The sequence below is a fragment of the Jaculus jaculus genome, chromosome 8 (genome assembly GCF_020740685.1).
Source record: "Jaculus jaculus isolate mJacJac1 chromosome 8, mJacJac1.mat.Y.cur, whole genome shotgun sequence".
NCBI classification, from domain to species: Eukaryota; Metazoa; Chordata; class Mammalia; order Rodentia; family Dipodidae; genus Jaculus; species Jaculus jaculus.
In genome coordinates, this window is record NC_059109.1 from 11,632,501 (window position 1) to 11,658,333 (window position 25,833).

The following is a 25,833-nucleotide window of genomic DNA, read 5'->3' on the forward strand; positions in this document are numbered from 1 at the left end:
CTGGCGGCGCGGTGCATTGTGGGCAGCTCCCCACTCGGCCGCGCCGCCGCCGCCACCGTCGCCGCTGCCGTCGCCCTAAGAGGATCGGGGCCGGGCCGGGCCGGGCCGGGATGGTCCGGGTCGGGAGGCCACCGCCGCCGCCCGAGGGAACGGGCCGCCCAGAGCCGCACTGAGCCGCCCCCGTCCCCGCCCAGCCCCGGCCCCGGGGGATGCGCCGCCCCGCGCCGCTGCCTCCGCCGCCGCAGCCGCAGCCGCAGCGGGCACAGAGCAGGTGAGGCGAGGCGGGGCGGGGCCGGGCGGGAGGGCCGAGGTCGGTGGAGGGGGGGTCAGGCTGGAGGGGGATCCTTCTTGGGGGTTCATCGGGCCTGGCTCCCCTCCCAGTTGCAGCCGGCCTGGCTCCCTTCTCCTCCGCGGTCGCCGCCCGGAGGGAGCCGGGACGTTGGCCTACAACAGCCTGGGCCGCAGCCTGAGGCCTGGAGGCGCTCCCTGCTCCCCCGCGTAGACCCTAGTCCCTCCCTAGTCCGCCCTACGGGGGTGGGGAGATTGTCCCCCCTTCTCTCTGCAACTCTGCCCCTCGTCTCCATGGCTTCCCCTCTGACTGTCCTGTCACCTCTGACAGGTCATCCCGGCACTCTCCAGACCCTCTTCCCCCATCTTCAGCCTGGCAGGTGTCTCTCACCATCTCCTTCCTCACCCATCAGCAGGGTCCAGAAGCCCCCCTCCTCGCCATGACGACTCCTCCACCTGGGTCTCGTCTTGCCCAGCTCTGTGTCCCGAGCCCGTCAGCCTTCACCCCCATCTTCCCCTCCACCTCTTTGTCATCTGTTCTCTTACCCTGTAACTCTTCATGGTACCCTTGGGCTCTGCTTACTCGAGTGAACTACTCCTGGATTCCTACACACACCTGGGCTCACACCTTGCCTAGGTCACACATCCATGCTTGCTTTCACGTAACCACCATGTGTTCCTAAGCAACACTTTACATCCTTCCCTCTCTCTTTTCTCACTGACCCCACACTTCATGCACACACGCCCGGACGTGGACACATTCACAAAATCTTCCCCAGCCCCTCCTTCCCTCCCTTTCCCTCCACAGCCATGCCTCCACACACCCACGGGCGCTGGGCAGGGCAGGACTGGGGCCAACCAAGCTTCTCTTGCAGGCTGTCTTCTCACCCCAGCTGAGCTGAGGGAGGTCCACTGAGCTGTAAAGGGTGGTGGATAGAGATGGGCAGATCTCTTTTTTCCCATCCTCACCTGTTCGCCAGTCCCTGAGTTTAGGTTTGTCTGTCTATAAAATGGGAGGAGGATACAAATTTTCCTCATCTACCTGCAGAACCCACACAGGTCTCCTTGTTCAACTTCTTTTCCCTCCTCTTCTTTCCCTTTCTCCTCCTCCTCCTCCACCACCACTACTTCTTCTTTTTCATCATCATCGTCGTCGTCGTCGTCATTATTATTATTATTATTAGGCTCTGGGAACCATATATAGGGCCTTGAACTTGGTAGGCAAAGGTAGTGCTGGGGGTTGGGGATGCTAAGAATGTGCACCTCAGCCTGGATTCAACTTGCTTCCTCCACTTCCTCCTTAATTTCTATTTATTTATTTATTTATTTTGGTTTTTCAAGGTAGGGTCTCACTGTAGCCCAGGCTGACCTGGAATTCAATGTGTAGTCTCCTGGTGGCCTCTCATGGTGATCCTCCTACCTCTGCTTCCTAAGGGCTGGGATTAAAGGCGTGCACCACCACGCCCGGCTCTTTCTCCTTTTGTGCTGGAGGTAGATCCCACGGCCTTCTGGATAGCTAAGGACCTCTCCCCACCGCTAATACCAGTTCAATTGCTTCCTTCAGACTTTTTTTTTTTTTTTTTTTTTGAGGTAGGGTCTCACTCTAGACTCTAGACCAGGCTAACCTGGAATTCACTACGTAGTCTCAGGCTGGTCTCCAACTCAAGGTGATCCTCCTACCTCTGCTTCCCGAGTGCTGAGATTAAAGGCATGTGCCACCCATGCCTGGCTTTCTTTCAGTATTTTTTTTAAAAAAATAGTTTATTTGGGCTGGAAAGATGGCTTAACAGTTAAGGTGCCTTGCCTGTGACGCCTAGGAGCCTGTGTTTGATTTCTCTCCACATCTCACATAAGCCAGACACACAAAGGTGAGGCAAGTGCAAGGTCTCACACGCCCACTAGGTGGTGCAAGTGTTCGATTTCAGTCACTGAGGCCTTAGCATGCCAATTCTCTCTCTGTCTCTCTTGCTCTGGCTAAAAGTAAATAAATAAATAGTCTATTTGTAAGGAGACAGAGAGAGGAGAGGGAAAGAGAGAGAATGGTTGTACCAGGGCCTCTAGCCACTGCAAATGAACTTCAGATACATGAGCCACTTTGTGCATCTGGCCTGATGTGGATACTGGGAAATTGAACTCAGGTTGTTAGCTTTTGCTGGCAAGCGCCAGAACAGTTGAGCCATATCTTCAGTCCTTGTTTTGTTTTTTTGAGAGGGTTTCTTGTAGTCCAGTCTGGCCTTGAACTTGCTGTGTAGCCAAGGGTGGTCTTGAACACCTGCTGGGCTTACAGATGTGTACTACCATGCCCATCTGCTCCAGTCTTGCCTCAACCTGTCTCCTCCAGCTACCTTCCAGAGCTCTCACTCCTTCCCTCACGCTGCCATCCTGCTTACTGCTTTCCAAAGTCCTGATGCCCCATATCTCACATCAGGATGGAAGAGCCCTCATACTTTGAAGTTGTCTGGATTGGAGAAAAACAACCTAGTCGAGTGAATTAAAGGAAAAGAGTGACAGCGTCCTTCCCTGTGAAGATGCCTTCTCCACACACCCCCAGTGGCAGGCACACCATGATGTGTTGAGGAACACCTCCATGCCATCACATCCCACCTTGCCAGGATGTATCGATGATGGAGTCCTGGGAGGTTTTCCCATCCCTGGGAAAGTCAGCTTTACGTAGCTCCCACCCCATCTACCAGAGACTGACAGATACTTTCCTCCCCTCCAGTCTCCAAACCCCTGCCTGAGTGACTTCCTTCTTTTTCCCCACCCCTCTCTCTCTTGTTTTTTGTTTGAAGTAGGGTCTTGCTCTAGCGCAAGCTGACCTGGAGTTCACTATGTAGTCTCAGGATGGCCTCAAACTCACAGCGACCCTCCTATCCCTGCCTCCTAAGTGCTGGGATTAAAGGCGTGCGCCCCAACACCCGCCCTTCTTTCTCGTTTATGTGAGACCCTCTACAGTCACTGGGCACAGTAGAGAGCATAGGGGAAAGTGGAGAGGCGGCTGACAAGTCCTTGGTTGGTGTGGCAGATGCTACAGGAAAGTCACCTCTTCTGGTCCCTTGCCTACACACCTGCACAGCACAGACACAAAGGCACACATAATAACACACATGCTCTCGTAGACAGGAGGGCGACCACAGCAAAAAATAAAATAAATAGTCTATTTGTAAAAATAGCACACAGACACACAGAGGGGTACACACACACACACACACACACACACTCACATGCACACTTACACATGTTTCCTGGATAACAGGTGCTCCATACCTCACAGTTGGGTCAGGAGCTGGGTTCCTTCTGCTGGAGTCCTGAGCTGACCCAGAAAGGCGTATATTGATGGGCTCTCTCACTCCTGCTCACCATCACATCTCATCCTGTCTCTCTCCAACTCAGCCTGTCTTTGTCCCCGTGGAGTGGCCAGTGGGCTGCCATCCCTCTGAGATCTGTCGCTCAAGTATGCGTCTGGCGTTTCTCCCTGGCTCACACCACAGCTTCCCAGCGCGTGCCTGGCATTGGGGGTCAGCCCCCCACAGGGGGTGGTGTGTGTGTGTGTGTGTGTGTGTGTGTGTGTGTGTGTGTCTCAGCAGCGGCAGCAGCTTTGCTGAGGGCTGTCCTGGGGGCTGTCCAGCATCTCTGTGTTTTCCTTGATGACCATACCTCCCTGGCTGGTAAAGTGGCCATTGCTGTTGTAGGTCTTTGCAACGCACAGTGGCCCCACGGGCATTTTGTGACAAAAGGAAGGGGCGGGTGTTGAGGACCACAGAGGCCGTGACTCAGGCTGGTCACTCTTGTCCGGGTCTCCCACATATAAGTACACAGGTGGAGGGGGTGTCAGTCTTGGCTAGAGAATCTTCCGTTCATTGGCTATGTCATTCCGGTATAAGCACTTTCCTTGACTTATTCACCCATCATACCCTCTCTCCTTTTGTGCATCAGTGTGTGTGTTCTCTCATTGGTTTCACATCTTCAGCTTATAGTTTTGTGTCTCTCCTCCCTTCCCCTGACCATCACCGGGAGTACTCACCCCCTAACCCCCGGAGCTTTTGTCCAGTGGCCCTAGGAAGGTTGCCTGCAGCAGGGTGCAGCTCCCTTCCCCACATGTTGTTGGGGCTCCTGGATGACATCCAGGCTGTTCACGGGTCCCCCTCACTCCCCCCCAGGTAGATGGCCCCCCCAGGGCAGGCCCTGCGGACACCCCTCCCTCCGGCTGGCGGATGCAGTGCCTAGCGGCTGCTCTTAAGGACGAAACCAACATGAGTGGGGGAGGGGAGCAGGCCGACATCCTGCCGGCCAACTACGTGGTCAAAGATCGCTGGAAGGTGGTGAGTGACCCGGGTGGGACAGAGGGCGGCGCTTGGGGGAGGGATGACCAGAAGAGGTCTTGGAGACTTAAGACTGGTGCCCTTGGCCCCCCCCCCACCCTAGCAGGGAGATGTCTATTAAGCTCATTTGCTTACTGCCCAGAGATCATTACCTATGCTCGTACATTCTCCTAGTGCCTTCTCTCCAGCCCCGCCCCCTCCTACCCCTGCCCGGGCTAGGTCAAGCGGGTCGGGAGCAACCCAAGCAACTCCTGGTTGGATGTGTGGGCTTGCAGGAGCCGGGTGCACGCAGGAGGGCGGGGAGCTCTTTGCTGCACCTTGGGGAAGGACAGTGAGCGAGCAGGTGTACCTCCGCATCTGCAGAGGAACAGAAAGGCTTGGGTCTGGGACGCAGGATGCTCCACCGCATCCGCACTCCATCTTCTCCACACACCCTCCTCCCATCGCCGGCTCCTGCGGCAGGTGCAACACGCCGAGACTTCATCTCCCAGCGAGCTTTGCTCCTCGAGCCCGGGACTTCAGGCTACTCTGGCCTGCTGGGAGTTGTAGTCCAAGCTCCTCGTGGGGGGGGGTGGGAGGGGGGGATGAGGGCCTGGATGGGAGGGGGCACAGATGGGTTGAGGAGAATGGCAGTGACTTACTGTAAGTTAGCCTCCGCCCGACTCCTACCACCCCCCGCCCGCCCCGTTGTTTAAGATCTGTCTGATGGCCTCTTTTATCATGGGGACGGGATGATGTTGGGCGCCGTGGGGTGGGGGAAAGTGTGTGAGCCTGTAGGTCTGCGCTGAAATGAGGAGCAGAGAGAAAGGGAGAGTGACAGAGGTCAAGTTTACACCGTGTGAGTGTGTGTGTGTGTGTGTGTGTCCTTGCGTGCCCGCCCGCACGCTTTTGGCGGGGAGAGGCTCAGCTCACCAGGGGTGCAGGGTTGGAGAGGAGGGTGGGGCTTCGATGCAGGCGGATCTCCATGGCAACAGTCACCCTGCGGCGCAGGTCCCCTAGAGGTCCAGGGAAAGAGGCAAAGTGGTGGCTTTTTTTTTTTTTTTTTTTTTTTTTAAATAGAGATTGGGAGAGGCGGTGCGAAGGCACTTCTAGGGACCCCAGAGAAGTCCCTGGGATGGTTCCTACTGGAGGGTAACTGAACAAGAACTGGGGGGAGGGCGGGGGGAGCTACGGCAGTTATAAAAAGAAATGTCTGGCAAAGTGAGCCGGGTTCCCTCAAGACCCCCTGGGTCTCTGGCACCAGAACTTCTGGCAGATGGGAGGCAGGATGACATTTGCTCTGGAGTGGCAAGAAAAAGACCGTGCACACGTGCGCGCGCACAACACCTCGAGTTCAGGCCAAGACTTTTCTTGTGCTTTGTGAAGAACGGATGGAGGGGTGAGTGAGCAGAGGAGTGGTCAGAGGGAGATTGGGAGAGGTCCCTTCATCTCTCCTTATCGCCACCCCCAGTCTCTGCCCCTGCAGAATTCAAGAGAGGCTCTGAGGCCCAAGTGCTCCCCTTTTTCAGCCTTGGATGAGACTGACTTGGGAGGCAGAGCTCAGCAACCAGGGAGAAACCGCAGTGGCCAGGAGAGATGGGTGCGGCAGGGACCAGATGGGATCGGAAGTGACCCCCTTTGGAAGGGTGCGCCTCAGAATTAGCAGCAGCAGTAATAAAATCTTAGCATTTGTTTTGTGACTTTCTTTACTCATGTCAGGGGCTGTGCACAATGCCTTCCAAGGATTATTTTCAGCCACAGAGGGAGTAAATACTGCAATTGTCCTTCTCCTCCTTGTGGAAACTAGCCCTAGAGATTAGCTAATTTACTCAGTTCCCATGGTTGTACGGAGGGCCAGGACTATCTGCTGCATGGGTACTGCCTCACATTAGCACATCCAAGGATAAGGACCCCGAGCTGAAGGGTCTTTGTGACCTATTCCAGTCCAGCACTCTTTTAGAGAGAATAAAAAAATTGGGCTGCAGAGATGGCTTAGTCACTAAGGCACTTGCCCGTGAAGCCTAAGGACCCAGGTTCAATTCCCCAGTACCCACATAAAGCCAGAGGCACAAGGTGGCACATGTGTCTGGAGTTCATTTGCAGTGGCCAGAGGCCCTGGTCCACCCATTCTCTATTTGCCTCTTCCCTTCTCTCTCCCTCTGTCTTTCTCAAATAAATTAATAAAATTAAAAAGTAGAGGCTTGCTGGGCGTGGTGGCGCATGCCTTTAATCCCAGCACTCGGGAGGCAGAGGTAGGAGGATCGCTGTGAGTTCAAGGCCACCCTGAGACTACAGAGTTAATTCCAGGTCAGCCTGGACCAGAGTGAGACCCTACCTCAAAAAAACCAAAAAAAAAAAAAAAAAAAATAGAGACAGAGGCTTAATGTGTTTAAGAAGTGCATATAGGGTTGGAGAAATGGCTTAGTGATTAAGGCATTTGCCTGCAAAGCCAAAGGATCCTGGTTCGATTCTTCAGGTCCCACATAAGCCAGATGTACATGGTGGCGCATGCATCTAGAGTTCATTTGCAATGGCTAGAGGCCCTGGTACACCCATATTCTCTCTCTCTCTCTCTCTCTCCCCCTGTCTGTCTCAAATAAATAAAAATAAAATCTTAAAAAAAAAAGAAATGCATATAACCCTGGGTCACCCAGAGCTGGACCAATAGATCAGGAGTCCTCCTCAAGTAAACACTGGTTCTGTTGTGTTGTATTTCTCCTCTAGTTTAGGACAATCATTTTGCAGGGTTTGGGATTGTTAAAGAAAAGAAAAATATGTGCTGGAGAGATGGCTTAGCGGTTAAGGCACTTGCCTGCAAAGCCAAAGGGCCTAGATTCAATTCCCCAGTACTGAGGTAAAGCCAGATGCACAAATTGGCCCACGCATCTGGTGTTTGTTTGCAGTGGCTGGAGGCTCTTTCTCCCATTCTCACTCTCTCTTTATGTGCCTCCTTCTCTTTCTCTCTCAAAACAATAAAATTAAAAATATATAAAAAGAAAAGCAGCATGTATATGTGAGGGGGATATAGAATAGGGACTGGTAAAGAGTTGTTTGGGGGGCTGGAGAAATGGCTCTAGCAGTTAAGGCACTTTGACTGCAAAGTGTAAGGATTCAAGTTCGACTCCCCAGTACCCACGCAAAGCCAGATGCACAAAGTGGTGCATGCCCCTGGGGCTCATTTGCAGTGTGGCTGGAGGCCCTGGTGCAACCATTCTGACTGGCTCCCTTTTCTCTATCACTCTCTCTGCTTGCAACTAAATAAACAAATACATTAAAAAGGAGTTGTTTGGAAGGGCACTACTGTTAAAGGGCTGTGGTCAGGGTTGCATTGTGTCTTCAATGGGCCCTGGCACTTTGACCTTTATAAATAGCACCTTCTCTGATAAAGTACTAAAAACTCTATTTTGTGACACTTTGTATTAAGAGGAATATTAATATTATATATTATAACTTTCTCTTTGATCTAAAAGTCATCTTTTTTGAAGCCTGGTCTCATTCTAGCCCTAGAACTCACTCTGTAGCCCTGGCTGGCCTTGAGCTCACAGTGATCCTTCTATCTTAGACTCCTGAGTGTTGGGATTAAAGGTGAGAGCCCCATGCTTGGCTAAAAGTCATTTTGTTGTTGTTGTTTTCAAGGTATGGTCTCACTCTAGCCCAGGCTGACCTGGAATTCACTATGTAGTTTCAGGGGGGCCTCCAACTCACGGTGATCCTCCCATCTCTGCCTCCTGAGTGCTGGGATTGAAGGTGTGTGCCACCATGCCCAGCTAAAGGTCATTTTTTAATCTTCTGATTTTAAGTTAATTTTTTTTTTTTTTTTTCGAGGCAGGGTCTCACTCTGGCTCAGGCTGACCTGGAATTCACTATGTAGTCTCAGGGTGGCCTCGAACTCACGGCGATCCTCCTACCTCTGCCTCCCGAGTGCTGGGATTAAAGGCGTGCGCCACCACGCCTGGCTTAAGTTAAATATTTTCATGGATCCCCAAAGTGTGAAGGGCCCCATCAGTGCTTAGCTCAGAGCAGGCGAGGGTGCTGGTTGAGTGGATGAGTGAAGACACCCAGCTGTGCCCTAGAAGTAGAGGACAACCAGGGGTAAGGGACGAAATAGGCTTGGTTTGGAAATGAAGGCAATAGGAGTTAGGACCCTGGGAAGTGGGGGCGTAGCTATGGGAAGTGTCCTTGCGGCCCCGTTCCCTCCAGCATGGATTTAAAAATTTTATTTATTTTGTGTGTGAGAGGTAGATTGAAAAGAGAGAACGGGCACACCAAGGCCTTCAGCCACTGCAAACAAGCTCCAGAAGCAATGTGCCACCTTGTGCACCTGGCTTATGTGGGTCCTGGGAAATCAAACATGATTTCTTAGGCTTAGCTGGCAAGTTCCTTAACTGCTAAGCCATCTCTCCAATCCTCTGGTGTGGATTTTTTTAAAATATATTTTATTTATTTATTTAGTTATTTGAGTAACAGAGAGAGGGAGAGAGAGAGGGAGAAAATGGACATGCCAAGGCCTCCAGCCACTGCAGACAAACGCCATGCGCATGCACACCTTTGTGTATCTGGTTTATGTGGGTCCTGGAGAGTTGAACCAAGATCATTTGGCTTTGCAGGCAAATGCCTTAACCACTAAGCCGTCTCTCCAGCCCTCTGGTATGGATTTTTAAGACTATTTCTTGCCAGCTGTGGTGGCGCACACCTTTAATCCTAGCTTTTGGGAGGCAGAGGTAGGAGGATCATCTGAGTTCATGGCCACCCTGAGACTACAGTGAATTTCAGCTCAGCCTGGGCTAGAGCAAGACCCTACATGGAAAAACAGAAACAAAAAAAATATATATATATTATTTATTTATTTATTTATGAGAGAGAGAGAGTGGATAGGTGTGCCAGGGCCTCCAGTCACTACAAACTCCAGATGCATAAGCCACTGTGCATCTGGTTTTATGTGGGTATGTATTGGAGAGTTGAACCAGGGTTTTTGCAGGCAAGCACCTTAACCACTGAGCCATCTTTCCAGCTCCGGAGCATGGATTATGATGTCTCCCAGACCTGGACTTGAATTTCAGCATGCACACTTTATTATTTATTTATTTATTTATTTGAGAGGGAGAGAGAGGCATGCAGAAGGAGAGAAAGTGTGTGTGATGGTGTGCCAGGGCCCCCATCTACTGCAAATAAACTCCAAACGCATGTGCCACTTTGTGCACCTGGTGTTATATGGGTACTGGGGAATCAAACCCTGGGCCATCAGGCTTTTCATGCGCGTGCCTTTAACCGCTGAGCCATCCTCCATCCCAGCGCTCACACTTGAGCACTGAAGTGGTCTATGTCCTTGCCCCCTTGTGGATGCTGCATGGGTGGGGGTTCTGGTTTCTGATTGCCTGGGTTCAGATGAAACCCAGCTTGGCTGTTTACCAGTTATGTATCCTGGGAAAGGCTTTATACTCCCCGTGCCTCAGTTTCCCTCTGTGGACCATGGGGAGTCACGTGACCTTCCTCACCTGTGCTACAGAGCCCAGGGGCCTGAGGTGGTGTCTGTGAACCCCTGTCCCGCTTGCCTGCCCAGTCACTGCTGTGCACACTTCAAGGGATGTGGGAGAGCCCAGTGGCTCCCATTTCTCTCCACACACGCACCAGCACCATGCTGGAAGTGTCCGTTCTCCGTGAGGCAGTTGAATTTCGTGAAGGGAGGGGCTGTACTCCTGTCATTCCCCGTCCTCCCAGCCCCTAGCGCAGGAGGAAGAGGGTGCTCCTCAGTGACTCTGCTATTGCTGATTTTTGCCTCTTCCTGAAAGAAAAAAAAAATGGTTTTGGCACACAGGAGATAGTGACTGAATGTGTTCTTTTTGAATATTTATATATTGGAGAGCGAGACACAGAGAGCTAGACAGACTTGGTACACTAGGGCCTCCTACCATTGCAGACGAACCCCCGACCTGTGTGCCACGTTGGGCATCTGGCTTTACATGAGTACTAGGAAATCAAAACCAGGTCGTCGGGCTTTGCAAGCAAGTGTATTTCACCACTGAGCCATTTCCCCAGCTCGTGAATGTATTCTTGAAGAGGCAAGATGAGAGGGAAGGGGAAGGAGCTCAGTGTCCGTTTAAAGTCCCCCAGAGGGCTGGAGAGCTGGCGTAGTGGTTAAGGCTGATTGGGAAGTCCTGGCAGTCTAACCAGCTCCTGCCAGCCTGAGCAAGCAGGTGCCCTAAGGCGGGCATGGTGGTGCACACCTTTAATCCCAGTACGCAGGAGGCAGAGATAGTTTGTGGCCATTCTGAGACTACATAGTGAATTCCAGGTCAGCCTGGGCTAGAGGGAAGCCCTATTTCAGAAAAATTAAAAAGGGGGTGGAGTGGGGCTGGAGAGATTGCTTAGTGGTTAAGGCCCGTGAAACCTAAGGACCCAGGTTCAGTTCCCCAGCCCACGTAAGTCAGATGCACAAGGTGGTGCATGTGTCTGAAGTTTGTTTGCACTGGCTAGAGGCCCTCGTACCTTCTGTTACTACTTAGGTGTCTGGTCCTGCGCACATGCGTGTGTGCATGCGTGTGTGTGTATGTACTGGGTGCATTACTCGGATTAAGCTCTCTTGAGGCAGAGAAGAGGTTTGGGCACCAACTGTGAGGTCCCAGGAAAGGAGACAGACAGGGGGGTCCTCTCCTTCAAGGATACCACCCCCACCAATGGAGGATGCAAGGACCCCTGAGGATAACCCTCCCTTCCTCCACAGCTGAAAAAGATCGGGGGCGGGGGCTTTGGTGAGATCTACGAGGCCATGGACCTGCTGACCAGGGAGAATGTGGCCCTCAAGGTGGAGTCGGCCCAGCAGCCCAAGCAGGTCCTCAAGATGGAGGTGGCTGTGCTCAAAAAGCTTCAAGGTGCGGGCCTGAGGGTAGGGCATGGGCGGGCCGAGGGGACGAAGCCGGGAGAGGTGATGGGATCAGAGGCTGCGAGGAGGACATCAGCATGCTTGAAGGAGGCGTGGGAGCCAGCGTCTAAGAGAGACGGGAACAGAAGCTGAGCCAGTAATGAGGGAGGGACTGCTTGGCAGTGGCAGAGTGAGATGAATTTCTGGCTTATGGGAGGTGCTGGGAACAGGGGTTAAGATGGGGCTCAGGGAAGGAAAGGTAGAAAGCAGGGGGGCTGGGGAACAGGAATCAAGAGTCTATTGGAGGCTGGGTGTGGCGTCACACGCCTTTAATCCCAGCACTCAGGAGGCACAGGTAGGAGGATCTCCGTGAGTTCAAGGCCACCCTGAGACTACATAGTGAATTCCAAGTCAGCTTGGGTTAGAGAGAAATCTTACCTTGAAAAAACAAAACCAAGAGTATATTGGAGCCCACTTTGGGCTGAGGTGGGAGGGAGGAGCAGGACTTGGCAGGTCTTGCTTGTGCCCCTCAGGGAAGGACCACGTGTGCAGGTTCATTGGCTGTGGCAGGAATGAGAAGTTTAACTACGTGGTCATGCAGCTCCAGGTGAGTCCCTGGGACCCTGTCATTCTTCTTCTCTCCACCAAGAGCTGCGGCTCTGACTTGGGGTGGGGTATCAGAAAGGGAGACGGTGACCCTAAAAGGGATGAATGAGGGGGTCGGGTGGGCACCGTCCTTCTGGGGCCAGACTGGTGTTGAATCAACCGCGGTGGCTCTGCCTCCCGCCGCACCCAGGGCCGGAATCTGGCTGACCTGCGCCGCAGCCAGCCGCGAGGCACCTTCACGCTGAGCACCACACTGAGGCTGGGCAAGCAGATCCTGGAGTCCATTGAGGCCATCCATTCTGTGGGCTTCCTGCACCGTGACATCAAGCCGGTGAGCACGGTCCCCAGCCCCTGCCTCTTGTCTCTTGGTCCCGGCTTTCCACCCCACGGGTTGGGCTGGAATAGCCCCTTCTACCTGAATCCTTCCTACTCTCCGCTCCAAGCCCCCCTCTCCTCTCCCTTTGCTCATCCCTTGGCCGTATGCCAGGTCCTGGACCTGCCCTCACCTCTGTTCTGGACTCTTCTTCACCCTTCACCCATGACCCAGTAGACCAAGAAAGGTGAAAAGGTTGGGGGAGGACAGAGGGACTGACAGCTGAGACCTGGCAAGGAATTTCAAGTACCTGATCTTTTGTGGTATCTTGGTACTAGAAAGGGATGGGGAGCCTCACATTTAAAAGGATGAAAAAGGCTGGGCTGGAGAGATGGCTTAGCGGTTAAGTGCTTGCCTGTGAAGCCTAAGGACCCCGGTTCGAGGCTCGGTTCCCCAGGTCCCACATTAGCCAGATGCACAAGGGGGCGCACGCGTCTGGAGTTCATTTGCAGAGGCTGGAAGCCCTGGCGCGCCCATTCTCTCCCTCTCCCTCTGTCTTTCTCTCTGTGTCTGTCCCTCTCAAATAAATAAATAAATAATGAACAAAAAAAAATATTAAAAGGATGAAAAAGGGACTGGGGAAATGATTTAGCTGTTAAGGCACTTGCCTGCAAAGCCTAAGGACCCATGTTTGACTCTCCAGATCCCACATTAGCCAGACACACAAAGGTGAGGCAAGTGCAAGATTGCACATGCCCACTAGGTGGCGCAAGTGTCCCAAGTTCTATTGCAGTGGCTGAGGCCCTGATGCACCAATTCTCTCTCTCTCTCTAAAATTTAAAAAAAAAACAAAAAACTATAAAAGGGTGAAGAGTTGTGATGCACAATTTTAATCCCAGTGCTCTGGGAGGCAGAGGTAGGAGGATCACTGTGAGTTTGAAGCTAGCCAGAGACTACATAGTGAATTGCAGCTCAGCCTTGGCTATAGCAAGCCCCTACCTAAAAAATCAAAAAAAAAAAAAAAAAAACCAACAATAGGGCTAGAGAGATGGCTTAGCAGTTAAGGTGCTTGGCTGCAAAGCCAAAGGACCCAGGTTTGATTCCCCAGGACCCACGTAAGCCAGATGCACAAGGTGGCACATGCTTCTGGAGTTATTTGCAGTGGCTAGAGGCTCTGGCACACCCATTCTCTCTCTTCCTCTCCCTCTTTCTATCTCATATAACTAAATAAAAGTAAAATAATTAAAAAAAAAAAGAAAAGTAAAAACAACTAACTAAATAAATAAAAGGATGAAAAGCGAGGCTGGGAATGGCTAAGTGACCCAAGGACATGGCAAGAACAGGGTAGGTTGGCAGCTTTAGTGGGCAGGACCGTTATACCAAACCACACTGTCTGCTGGGGAGTTGAGGGTTTAGAGCTGCACAGGCCAGAGCTCAAAGCTGTGCCCTCAAAGGCTCGGTGATCCCAAAGAACCCCTCTCACCTTTGACCCACAATTTCTGAATTAAAAAGAAATTGTTTTTTTTACAAGGTAGGGTCTCACTGTAGCCCAAGGTGACCTGGAATTCACTATGTAGTCTCAGTGTGGCCCTGAACTCAAGGCCATCCTTCTGCCTCTGCCTCCCAAGGGCTGGGGTTAAAGGCGTGCACCACCACACCTGGCTACAGAGAGCATGGGCCTCCAGCCACTGCAAACAGACTCCGGATGTAGGCGCCGCTTCGCGCATCTGACCTTATACGGGGACTGGGGAATCAAACTCGGGTCGTTAGGCTTTGCAGGCACGCTCCTTAACCGTTGAGCCATCTCTCCAGCCCCATTTCTGAATTTTTAACTGAGGTTAGTCACACCTGCCTCTCGCTGAGTTACTGTCCTCGGCTGCACCCATGTGACTGAGTTTCCTTCGTGTATGAGAGTCCATGGGTGGGGTGCCCTTGGTAGTGGCATAGTGATTTCTTGATGGGTCTGGTGGGCTGCACCCCCAGGCTCACAGCTGCTGTCTCCCCCCAGTCAAACTTTGCCATGGGCCGGCTGCCCTCCACCTACAGGAAGTGCTACATGCTGGACTTTGGGCTGGCCCGGCAGTACACCAACACGACGGGTGACGTCCGGCCGGTGAGTGCCACCGTGCTGCCAGTATAAGGCGGGAATCCCACTGTCCCCTAGGGTGGGGTCCCTTCAGCTGCTTCCCTCGTGGCTGCCTGAGCTGGTCTTGACTTCCCTTCGCTACTGGCACCCCCAGCCCTGGGGCGACACTCAGCCTGGCTGGCTTGTCCTGCCTGGGTTCTTGGTGGCGCCTCAAGACCCTCGTGGCCAAGTTTACCCGGGAGGTGGGCTGTCGGGGCAAAAGCAGGCAAGTGGACGTGGTTGTGAGGGGGCAAGGTCAGCGGCAGCGGGTAAGGTTCCGGTACGGTCTTTCCACTGCAGCCTCGGAACGTGGCCGGGTTTCGGGGAACCGTTCGCTATGCCTCAGTCAACGCCCACAAGAACCGGGTGAGTGAGGGGCCGAGTCTGGACAGGTGGGGGCACTGTGGGTGGGACAGAGGGTAGGGTCAGAGGTGCAGTGGGGAAGGGGGTGGAGGTGGTGGGCATTGAGGTGGGGAAGGAAGAACAGAGCAGCAGCCCCCCCCCCCCCCGGGAGGTTCTGGGCTGGAAGAAGGTTGCTCGGTTGGTCACCCTTGACTTCGTAATTTTCTCTTTGGGGACCTTGTCCTCTCTCTCTACAAATACCTGGGGCGGGGGAGAAAGCATAGGCAGAAGTGGGGTTTTGCTTTGTTTTGTTTTGGTTTGGTTTTTGGAGGTAGGGTCTTGCTCTAGACAAGCTGACCTGGAATTCACTATACAGTCTCAAGGTGGCCTTGAACTCATAGTGATCCTCCCGCCTCAGCCTCCTAGGTGCTGGGACGAAAGGTGTATGTCACCATGCCCAGCTAATTTTTTTTTATAACTTTTTTTTTTTTTTTATTTATTTGAGAGAGAGAGGGAGGGCGAGAGAATGGACTCACCAAGGCCTCCTGCCCCTGCAAACGAACTCCAGATGCATGCTCCATTTTGTGCATCTGGCTTCACGTGGGTGAAATCAAACCTGGGCCATCAGGTTTTGTAAGCCTTTAACCACGGAGCCATCTCTCAGGCCCAGGCAGAAGTTTTCACTGAGATTCCATGTAGATTGAGGAATGGAACGGGGCCACCGTCCCCAGCTCTGTCCATCAGGGCCTGGACATCAGGCTTTCCTGACGGACGCCTCCCAGAACATGCTCAGCCACCCGTTCCTGGTGAAGGATGTAAGAGCTGCTTATGACTCGCCACTTCTCCCCCCAGGAGATGGGTCGCCACGACGACCTGTGGTCCCTCTTCTACATGCTGGTGGAGTTTGCAGTAGGTCAGTTGCCTTGGAGGAAGATCAAGGACAAGGTGAGGCCCCTCAGCCGGGTGAAGGAGGCGGAGGCTGGGGGCCGCCGGGGCTTCACCTCCCGCGCCTCTCGCCTCCAGGAGCAGGTGGGGGTGATCAAGGAGAAGTACGAGCACCGAATGCTGCTGCGGCACATGCCCTCTGAGTTCCACCTCTTCCTGGACCACATCGCCAGCCTCGACTACTTCACCAAGCCTGATTACCAGGTGCCAACCCTAGCCCCTCAGGGGTGACTGTCTTTCCTCCCACAGCGCCTGCAGCCTGTCACCCTACTGGATAGCCCCTGAGCTCACTCCCTGTTCTTGTAGCTACACCACACTGTTCCATGCCCTTATAAACAGTAGTCACAACTAAGATTTATCAAGAACTGACTATTCTCAATGCCATTCATGAGTTACCACATCCAAACTTAAGGAGAAGCCTCTGAGGATCGTGATCGATTGACATTCCAGCATTTAATTCTTTTTTATTTTTATTTATTTATTTATTTATTTTATTTATTTATTTATTTTGGTGTTTCGAGGTAGGGTCTCACTCTAGCCCAGGTTGACTTGGAACTCACTCTGTAGTCTCAGGGTGGCCTCGAACTCATGGTGATCCTCCTACCTCTGCCTCCCGAGTGCTGGGATTAAAGGTGTACACCACCACGCCGGGCATTAAATTCTTTGTTTGTTTGTTTGTTTGTTGTTTTTTTGTTTGTTGAGGTAGGGTCTCACTCTAGCCCAGGCTGACCTGGGATTCAGTATGGAGTCTCAGGGTGGCCTCGAACTCACAATGATCCTCCTACCTCTGCCTCCCGAGTGCTGGGGTTAAAAGGTATGCACCACCACGCCCGGCTTTTAAATTATTTTTTTCTGTTTTTTAACTTTTTTTTTTTTTTGAGATAAGGTCTCTAGCCCAGGCTGATCTGGAATTCACTATGCAGTCTCAGGCTAGTCTTGAACTCACAGCAATTCTCCTACCTCTGACTCCTGAGTGCTGGGATTAAAGATGTGTCACCACGCCTGGCCCTCTTCTATTTTGATGTCATTATTTTTTTTAGCCCTCATATTTATGCAGCTTTTGTGTGGGTAGCATTAGCCACTGTGAGGTCATGTGGCACCAGGTCGGGAAGCCAGGCACTTTCAAGCACTTTGCTCCAGAACTCTGCAGGAGGCCAAGTGCAATGATGATTCCCACTCTGTGGAAGGGAAGCTGAGGTGTGATATGGTTAGGAGCAGAGCCAAGCTCAGATGCAGTCATGCGTTTCTTCATGGCAAGAACATATGCTGAGGATTGGAGAGATGGCTCATCCACTAAGGCATTGGCCCGAATTCAGTTCCCCAGGATCCATGTGAAGCCAAATGCGCAAAGTAGTGCACGCACCTGGAGTTCGTTTGCAGTGGCTGGAGGTCCTAGTGCTCTCATTCTCTCTCTCTCTTTCTCTTTTTTTGGCGTGGTGGTGCACACCTTTAATCCTAGCACTTGGGAGGCAGAGGTAGGAGGATCACTGTGAGTTCCAGGCCACCCTGAAACTACATAGTTAGGTTCAACTTGAGTTAGAGTGAGACCCTGAAAAATCTATCCTTAATTGGTCACTATGTGAACATCATAGAATTCACTCATCCAAACAGGGATAGGACCACCCCCTATGTACACAGACTGATTCAGACATACGTGTGGTCCAGCCCATTACTCTATGGCATGACAGACAAAAGGAGATCATATCAAGCTCACCAGAAAATGACACACACAAAAAAGACACAGTAAACAACAAGATGGGTGAGCTGCTATTGACCACCCATTGCATGCCACTTTATAATGAAAATTTTTTGGTATAAGAGAGTACATTTTATTATTTTTATTTATGCTTATTTGTTTGCAAGCAGAGGGAGAGAGGGCGAGAAAGAGGTTGGATTTGCCATAGCCTCCAGCCACTGCAAACAAATTCCAGATGCATACGCCACTTTGTGCATCTGGCTTTACATGGGTACTGGAGAATCAAACCCAGGTCATTAGGCTTTGCAGGCAAGCACTTTAACTGCTGAGCCATCTCTACAGCCCGAAAGAGTACATACTAAATGCATGGTTTAAAAGCAAAGTATTGCCAGGTGTGGTGGTGGTGCATGGCTATAATCCCAGCACAGGAAGACTGATGTATGAGGATCATAAACTCAAGGCCAGTCTGGTGTACACAGAGAAATCCTGTCAAAAACAAAACATATACACACATTAAAAAAAAAAAAAACAGCCGGGCATGATGGCACACGCCTTTAATCCCAGAGTGAATGCCAAGTCAGCCTGGGCTTTAGCGAGACCCTACCTTGGGAGAAAAACAAAAACAAGCAAACAACAACAACAAAAAAAAAAAAAAAAAACAGGCCTGGAGAGAGAGCTCAGTCAGTGAAGTGTTTTTGCCTTGCAAGCGTGAAGACTTGAGTTTGATTCCCCAGAACCCATGTGAAAAGAGTCAGGCGTGGAAGTGTACACTTGTAGTACCAGTGCTGGGCAGGTGGGAACAGGTAGGTCCCTGGGGCTCACTGGCTAGTCGGTCTAGCCTAATTAGGAAAGTTATAGGCTAGTAGAAGACACTGTCTGAAAAAACAAGATGGGTGTCCTCTCAGGAGTGACATCTAAAGCCGTTCGCCTCCACACACAGGGACACGTACCCACCAGCACACACGCATACAAAATAAAAACCAAACACAAAAAATATAGCGTTATGTGCCACACGTAATTGTGTGTGCCATATTTTTATATGGCTGGCCATATAGATTTGTTAATGCCAGGGTCATGACAAACACGCATACTACGTCACAATGACCATGACATTACCAGCTGGCTGCAAGTGATGGAGAGCCGGCCGATGGGCATGAGAGCAGGGCAAGGGGAAGCAAGGTGCCCAGCGAGTGGAGAAAGCGGCACGGGAGGGCGAGTCAGACGGAGGAGGGGAGAGGAGGAGAGGTGGCAGCCTGAGCAGAGACACGAACCCATGAGGAAACCCCAGGGGCTTGGTACCAATGGTGCTCATGCCATTGAGGGCTGGGGATGTAGCTCAGTTGGCGGAGAGCTTGCTTAGCATGCTAAAGGCCCTAGGTCTTTTCCTGAGCACCGCATAAACCAGGTCTGGTGGCACATGACTGTAATCCCCGTTCTAGGGACATCGAAACAGGAGGGTCATAAATTTGAGACCATCCTTGGCTACACAAAGTTTGATGTGAGGTGCTGTCTCAAAAAAAAGGAAAAAAAAAGAAAAAGGGTATATAGGGCTGGAGAGATGGCTTAGCGGTTAAGGTACTTGCCTGCGAAGCCTAAGGACCCAGGTTCAATTCCCCAGGACCCATGTAAGCCAGATGCACAAGGTGGCCCATGTGTCTGGAGTTCATTTGCAGTGGCTGGAGGCCCTGGTGTGCCCATTGCCTCTCTCTTTCTCTTTCTGTCTCTCATAATTAAATAAATAGAGGCTGAGGTAGGAGGAAGGAGGATCGCCATGAATTTGAGGTCAGCCTGGACTACAGAGTCAGCCTGGACTAGCGTGTGACCCTGCTTCAAACCCCACCCCACCCCCTTAATCCCAGCACTTGGGAGGCAGAAGTAGGAGGATCACTGTGAGTTTGAGGACAGCTCGGGCTAGAGTGCCAGACCATACTTACAGAAAAAAACAAACAAAAATACAAAACAAAACAAAACAAAAAAGCCCAGTGTGGTGGCACACACCTTTCATCCCAGCACTCCGGAGGCAGAGGTAGGAGGATGCCATGAGTTCAAGGCAACCCTGAGACTCCATAGTGAACTCCAGGTCAGCCTGAGCCAGAGCAAGACCCTACTTTGAAAAACAAACAAAAAGCCAGAAAAAAATTAAAAAGTGAATATATATATATATATCTCCTTGTATCGAACATACATAATGGTAGATGAGCTTGGGGTCAGTCATGAGGAAGAACTGGTGTCCAGCTGGTGGGGCTTAATCCAGGATGATAATTTGCACACTGCCTGCCTGTACTGTGCATGTTTTCATTTACTATCACTGTGCCCTTCTCCTTCCAGTGCCCCCTCTAGGCCCACACCTGGCCCAGAAGGTCCCTCTCCTCCCCCTGTAATCCCAAGCGCTGGCCCTTCCACCTGGCTAGCCCCAGGGTCACCTCTCTGTCCTCCCGCCACCCCCACTCCCTGTAGCTGATCATGTCGGTGTTTGAGAACAGCATGAAGGAGCGGGGCATCGCCGAGAACGAGGCCTTTGACTGGGAGAAGGCTGGCACCGACGCCCTCCTGTCCACAAGCACCTCGACCCCACCCCAGCAGAACACCCGGCAGACAGCAGCCATGTTTGGGTGAGTCTGAGGAGGGTTTGGTGGGTGTGGTGACCCACCAGTAACCCCTGTCTGGACATGTGACTCAAGAAGCCAGCCCCTGTCCTCCTAGCTGGACACATTTGGTTGTCTCTCCTATTCTTATTTTTATGAGAGAGGGAGAGAATTGGTGCACCTGGGCCTCCAGCCACTGCAATCGAACTCCAGACGTGTGCGCCCCCTTGTGCGCATGTGCAGCCTTGCACGCTGGCGTCACCTTGTGTGTCTGGCTCACATGGGATCTGGAGTGTAGAACACAGGTCCTGAGGCTTTGCAGGCAAGCGCCTTAACTGCTAAGCCATCTCTCCAGCCCTCCTATTCTGGTTGCTCAGGAGCAGAGTTCCAAATATTGGACGTTGGAAAATTCTACCACAGAGCCACTTTCAATCTCAGCCCAGAGTGGACCTCATCTTCTTCTAGTTAGGGTCCCCCAAAGAGAAAAGAACCCTAATTGAAATGACCAGAGCACCATAGCTTCCATTTATAAATTAACAAGGGTGTGTCCAGACCCCGCACCTAGACCATGGGGGCTCAGAAGACAGCCAGCCCCTGACCTCCGGGTGCTTCCACCTGCATCTGGAATGCCTGCTGCCACGGGGTTGTCAATTTCAGAGCCACGTGACAGACCACAGAGACAGGGTGAGGGGCTGGACTGGGAAGATGGGGTCCCCACCTAATCCAGGACCATGTTTAGGAGGGAGACACGGCAGTCCTTGCAGCCCGCTGTGGCACCCGGCTCTGAAGAAGTTGCTGAAGGAAGCTGGCACATGCCTGTAATCCTGCACTTGGGAGGCCAAGGCAGGAGGTTCATGAGTTCAAGGTTAACATCACTTACACAGGGCATTCAGGGACAGCCGAGGTTCCATACTGAGTTCCAGGCCAGCTTAGCAAGACCTTGTTTTAAAAAGAAAAAGAGGGCTGGAGAGGTGGCACAGTAGATAACGCCCTTGCCTGAGAAGCCTAAGGACCTGAGTTTAATTCCTCCAATACCCACATAAAGCCAGATGCACAGAGTGGCACATGCGTTTGGAGTTCACTTGCAGTGGCTGGAGGCCCTGGTGTGCCTATTCTCTCTCTCTTCTCTTCCCCCCTCCCTCCCTCTGTTTCCTCTTTCTTTCTCAAATAAATAAAATAATTAAATAAATTATTTAAAAAAGAAAAGAAAATGAGCCAGGCTGGGTGTCAAGGCACACTTGGGAACCCGAGGTAGGTGGATTTCCTTGAGTTCGAGGCCAGCCTGGAACTACAGAGTGAGTTCCAGATCAGACTGGGCTCGAGCGAGACCCTACCTCAGGAAAGAGAGGGGGGGGGAAGGGAGAGAAGGGAAGGGAAGGGAAGAAAAAGAGAAAAAGAAAGAAAAAAAGAAAAAAGTTTAAGGAGCTACAAAGTAACTCTTTTTATACTTGTTCTGAGTCTAAAGGAAGCCAGGAACTGACAGCCAATGGAATTTGGCAGGGACCTCAAAAACACACAGAGCCCCGGTAAATTAAGCCAGGTGGTGATGTGCCAGTTCTGGGTGGCCAAATCTTGCTTTTCCTTCCTACAGCAGAGTGGTCTGGTCTCAGGCCTTGTGGGACAGGGATGGACAGCGATGGGCCGCCTGTGTGCCCACTCTGAGGGTGGTCTTCAGGGCCTGTGCTGGCTGGAGGCGCCACCGGAGAAAAGGCGCCCCTGTTAGCCTTACCCATGACCCTCTCGGCCTCTCCAGAGTGGTCAACGTGACGCCAGTGCCTGGGGACCTACTCCGGGAAAACACGGAGGACGTACTACAGGGAGAGCACCTGAGTGATCAGGAGAATGCACCCCCAATCCTGCCTGGGAGGCCACCCGATGGGCTGGGCCCTGGCCCTCACCTCATTCCCCACCCTGGGGGTCCTGAGGCCGAGGTGTGGGAGGAGACGGACGTCAACCGCAACAAGCTCCGGATCAACATTGGCAAAGTAATTGCGCCTGGGAAAGGGTGTGGGTGGTCTTCCTCCCACGCAGGCTCCCATCCCTGGGGCGTTCCCCCAACCCAGTCCTCCTGAGTGCCCTCTCCCCAGGCTTCTATCTGCTTGCCCTGTCCCCATTCCCTAGTGACCAGCATGACCTTGTCCCCAACTCGCTGGCCTTGCCCTGTTGCACCCACCCAGCCCACATTTCACCCAGGGAAAGCCCCTGACCCACAGTCAGCTTGTGGGTTCCTACTCCAAGTATCCCTTCTCCTGCAGACCCCCTGTGTGGAGGAGGAGCAAAGTCGAGGAGTGGGGGTCCCCAGCTCCCCAGTGCGTGCCCCCCCAGACTCCCCAACAACCCCAGTGCGGTCTCTGCGTTACCGGCGGGTCAACAGCCCTGAGTCGGAGAGGCTTTCCACGGCTGCCGATGGGCGGGTGGAGCTGCATGAGAGGAGGTGGGTCTGCAGCCAGGCGTGGGGGGGGGGGGTGTTAGGGGGCCCTCTGGTCCCCTCCGTCTTCACAGGCTGGTCTGAAAGGTCAGATGTGAGACACAAAGGGGAGGAACCTTCGGAAGTGTGGGGAGGGCTAGACTGGGCCTGAGTCAGGCTTGCCCCAGTTGGGGTCAGGGATGGTCTGGGAGAGAAGGATGGGGTATCCGAAGAGGACAGGGCGGGGCAGATTGACCCCTGGGCCCAGAAATTGATGGGTGGGCATGCTTCTAAAAATTTTTTCCCTAATGACTAACTTAAGCTGCCACAAGAGCAGCAGTAGTAGCCTTCCTTTGGCCTGGGGGCAGAGGTCCTGGGAGAAGGGTTCAGGGAATTGCTGGACAGGCAAGCAGGCTAAATTTGGGGCCAGAAGTCAGAGCAGGGGAAGCCCAGCAGGAACTTGACTAATGAAAGGGAGCTTTGAGAACTGAGGGTCGTGGTGGCACACGCCCTTAATCCCAGCACTTATAAGGCAGAGGTAGGAGGATAGCTGAGAGTTCGAGGCCAGACTGGGATTACAGAGTTAGTTCCAGGTCATCCTGGGCTGGAGTGAGACCCTACTTCCAAAAACCAAACCAAAACATAAAAGAGGGATAGCTGGGAGAGGCCAGCCTTTGGGAAGGGATGGGCCCGCATGGTCAATCTTGGGTGAGGGGTATCTGGCTGGGGGGCCAGAGCAGGCCAGATCCCCACCTGAGCTGTTGGTGGGTAGGACCACACCAAGAAGTGGTGGCCCCTGGGTCAAGAGGTCTCTGCACCTTCCTTTGGCCTCTAGGAGCTTGGTTCCACAGCAGGCCTAGAACCTTCCATACACTAAGAAAGGAAAGGGGATCCTTCCTAGACCCTAGGGCAAAGGGTATCCTTTCTGGTAGCCATTCAACACCTTTTCTCATGACCTTCATCAGTCACGGGCCCTCTGGACCCTGCCTCAAACCCATCTTAAGGCTACCCTGCCTCTTTGGAAGGTAGATGTGCTCCGCACAGGTCTGGTGTCCTCTGAGTGTGTGACGGCCATCATTCATGCTGACCAGGCACTGAAGACCTTGTCTTTGTCTTTAGTAGCCTGGAGTCCCTTGGTACAGAGGGCTGTGGACATGGAGAAGGGATGGAGGGCCACGTGAAGGGATATGGGTAGAGGCCAGAGGGGGAAGTATCTTGAGCAAGAGAGTTCTGGAGAGCTGCCTGCTGGCGAGGGAACCAGGAACAGGCTGGTTTGGGTCATAGTGAACACCACGTTCCGAGGCAGGAAGGAGAGGGCTAAAGAGACGACATGGAGCAGAAGAGGCCCAAGTGGCCCACTTCCCCGGTCCTTGTCTCCAGCATGCGTGTGTGTAAGCGTGTGCACCCGCTGCAGCCTCTCTCCCTTCCCTTTCCCTCTTTCTTCTGAGTCCGTCACAGCAGACTGAGACCACCCATTCACAGGGCAGTGCACATAGGAGGCCCTGCATCCCCCTCTGCCAATGGTGGAGAATTATTATTATTATTTTCAAGGTAGGGTCTCTCTCTAGCCCAGACTGACATGGAATTCACTATGTACTCTCAGGCTGGCCTCGAACTCATGGTGATCCTCCTACCTCTGCCTCCCAAGTGCTGGGATTAAAGGTAGGCGCCACCACGCCCAGACCAAATTTTAAATTATATTTATTTAAGAGAGAGAAATAGGAGAGGGGCGGCAGAATGAGCATGCCAAGGCCTCCAGCCACTGCAAGTGAACTCCAGACACATGTGCCACCTTGTGCACCCAACCTCCATCTTTGTTTTTTTCAAGGTGGGGGTCTCACTGTAGCTAGCCCAGGCTGACCTGGAACTCACAGCGCTCCTCCTCCCTCTGCCTTCCAGTGCTGGGATTAAAGGCGTGAGCCACCATGCCCTCTTGGAGTCTCAGTCTCATGTTGAGATGGAGTCTTCCTTTTTTAAGGTAGGGTCTCGCTCTAGCTCAGGCTGTCTTGGAATTCACTATGTAGTCTCAGAGTGACCTTGAACTCTCAGCGATCCTCCTACCTCTGCCTCCCGAGTGCTGGGATTAAAGGCGTGTGCCAGCATACCCAGCTTGGAGTCTCTTATTGAAAGCAGAGATGCTGCTTTTCAAGAGCCTGAGTCCAGGCGAGTCCCTGATCTCTGCTCCCCTTTGCACAATTTGCTTGACTGTGGCTACAGGCTTGCGTGGCTACGCCCAGCTATTTGTGTGTGGCGCAGAGATTCGAGCTCAGGCAGTTTCAGGCCCTCCTGCTTGTGTAGGAAGTACACTGAACTACTGAGCTATCCCTCCAGCCCCCGCCTTTTGTAAGTCAGGGCCTCTCATTGTTTTGCTATTGTTTGTGCCAGTCTGGCTGACCTGTGAGTTTCAGGATTCTCCTGTCTCTGCCTCCCATTGCCAATAGGTTCATTGGGATCACAGACACTGGGCCACTTTGTATCTGGCTTTACATGAGTGCTGGGGAGTTGAACTTAGGCTGGCAGGCTTGTAAGCAAGTGCTGTTTTGTTTTGTTTTTTTCCCAGGTAGGGTCTCACTCTAGCTCAGGCTGACCTGGAATTCACTCTGTAGTCTCAAGGTGGCCTCGAACTCATGGCGATCCTCCTACCTGCACCTCCTGAGTGCTGGGATTAAAGGTGTGCACCACCATGCTGAGTTTAATAAACAAATGCTTTCCACTGTTGTGACAACAACCCAGCCCTCCAACTATGTCTTAAGCCTTACTAACACATCAGCAAAGATATGGAGTAGGGCTAGAGAGATGTTTCCATGGATAAAGTGCTTGTTGTGCATGAGGACCCGAGTTCAGATCCCCAGTGCCCATGTAATCCCAGCACTAGGGAAGCAGAGATAGGAGAATTCCTGGGCCTTGATGGCCAGCTAGCCTAGCCAAATTGGTGAGCTCTAGGTTCAGTGAGAGACCCTGTCTCAAAAAATAAGACGGAGGGCCGGCAGTGGTGGCTCATGCCTTTAATCCCAGCACTTGGGAGGCAGAGGTTGGAGGATCACCATGAGTTCGAGGCCACCCTGAGACTACATAGTGAATTCCAGGTCAGCCTGAGCTAGAGTGAAGCCCTACCTCGAAAAAGAAAAAAAAAAAAAAAAAAAGATGGAGGGCTGGAGAGATGGCTTAGTGGTTGAGGCATTGCCTGTGAAGCCTAAGGACCCATGTTCTACTTTCCAGATCCCACATCAGCCAGATGTACAAAGGTGAGGCGATCTCAAGGTCGTACATGCCCACTAGGTGGTACAAGTTTCTGGAGTTCAATTGCAGTGGCTGAGGCCCTGGTGTGCCAATTCTCTCTCTGTCTTTCTCTCTAAAAACAAAATT

General features: G+C 52.4%; 1 protein-coding gene across 6 annotated transcripts in view; it reads left to right on the top strand.

The window, feature by feature from the left end:
• Positions 1-251: 251 nt before the first annotated feature.
• Ttbk1 (tau tubulin kinase 1) overlaps positions 252-25,833 on the top strand; it is a 56,230-nt gene continuing 30,648 nt past the window's right edge. For 5 of the 6 annotated variants that reach the window (XM_045157528.1, XM_045157530.1, XM_045157531.1 and 2 more), the window contains exons 1-12: positions 252-271; positions 4,449-4,610; positions 11,311-11,458; positions 11,982-12,055; positions 12,245-12,385; positions 14,376-14,480; positions 14,793-14,858; positions 15,687-15,779; positions 15,858-15,983; positions 19,933-20,087; positions 21,814-22,045; positions 22,316-22,494. In XM_045157528.1, coding sequence (XP_045013463.1) covers positions 4,503-4,610; positions 11,311-11,458; positions 11,982-12,055; positions 12,245-12,385; positions 14,376-14,480; positions 14,793-14,858; positions 15,687-15,779; positions 15,858-15,983; positions 19,933-20,087; positions 21,814-22,045; positions 22,316-22,494 — 1,427 coding nt within the window. In that variant the 5' untranslated portion in view covers positions 252-271; positions 4,449-4,502. Of the gene's footprint in view, positions 272-2,872; positions 2,959-4,448; positions 4,611-11,310; positions 11,459-11,981; positions 12,056-12,244; positions 12,386-14,375; positions 14,481-14,792; positions 14,859-15,686; positions 15,780-15,857; positions 15,984-19,932; positions 20,088-21,813; positions 22,046-22,315; positions 22,495-25,833 lie in introns of those variants that run through there. The other variant, XM_045157529.1, reaches the window with a different exon arrangement.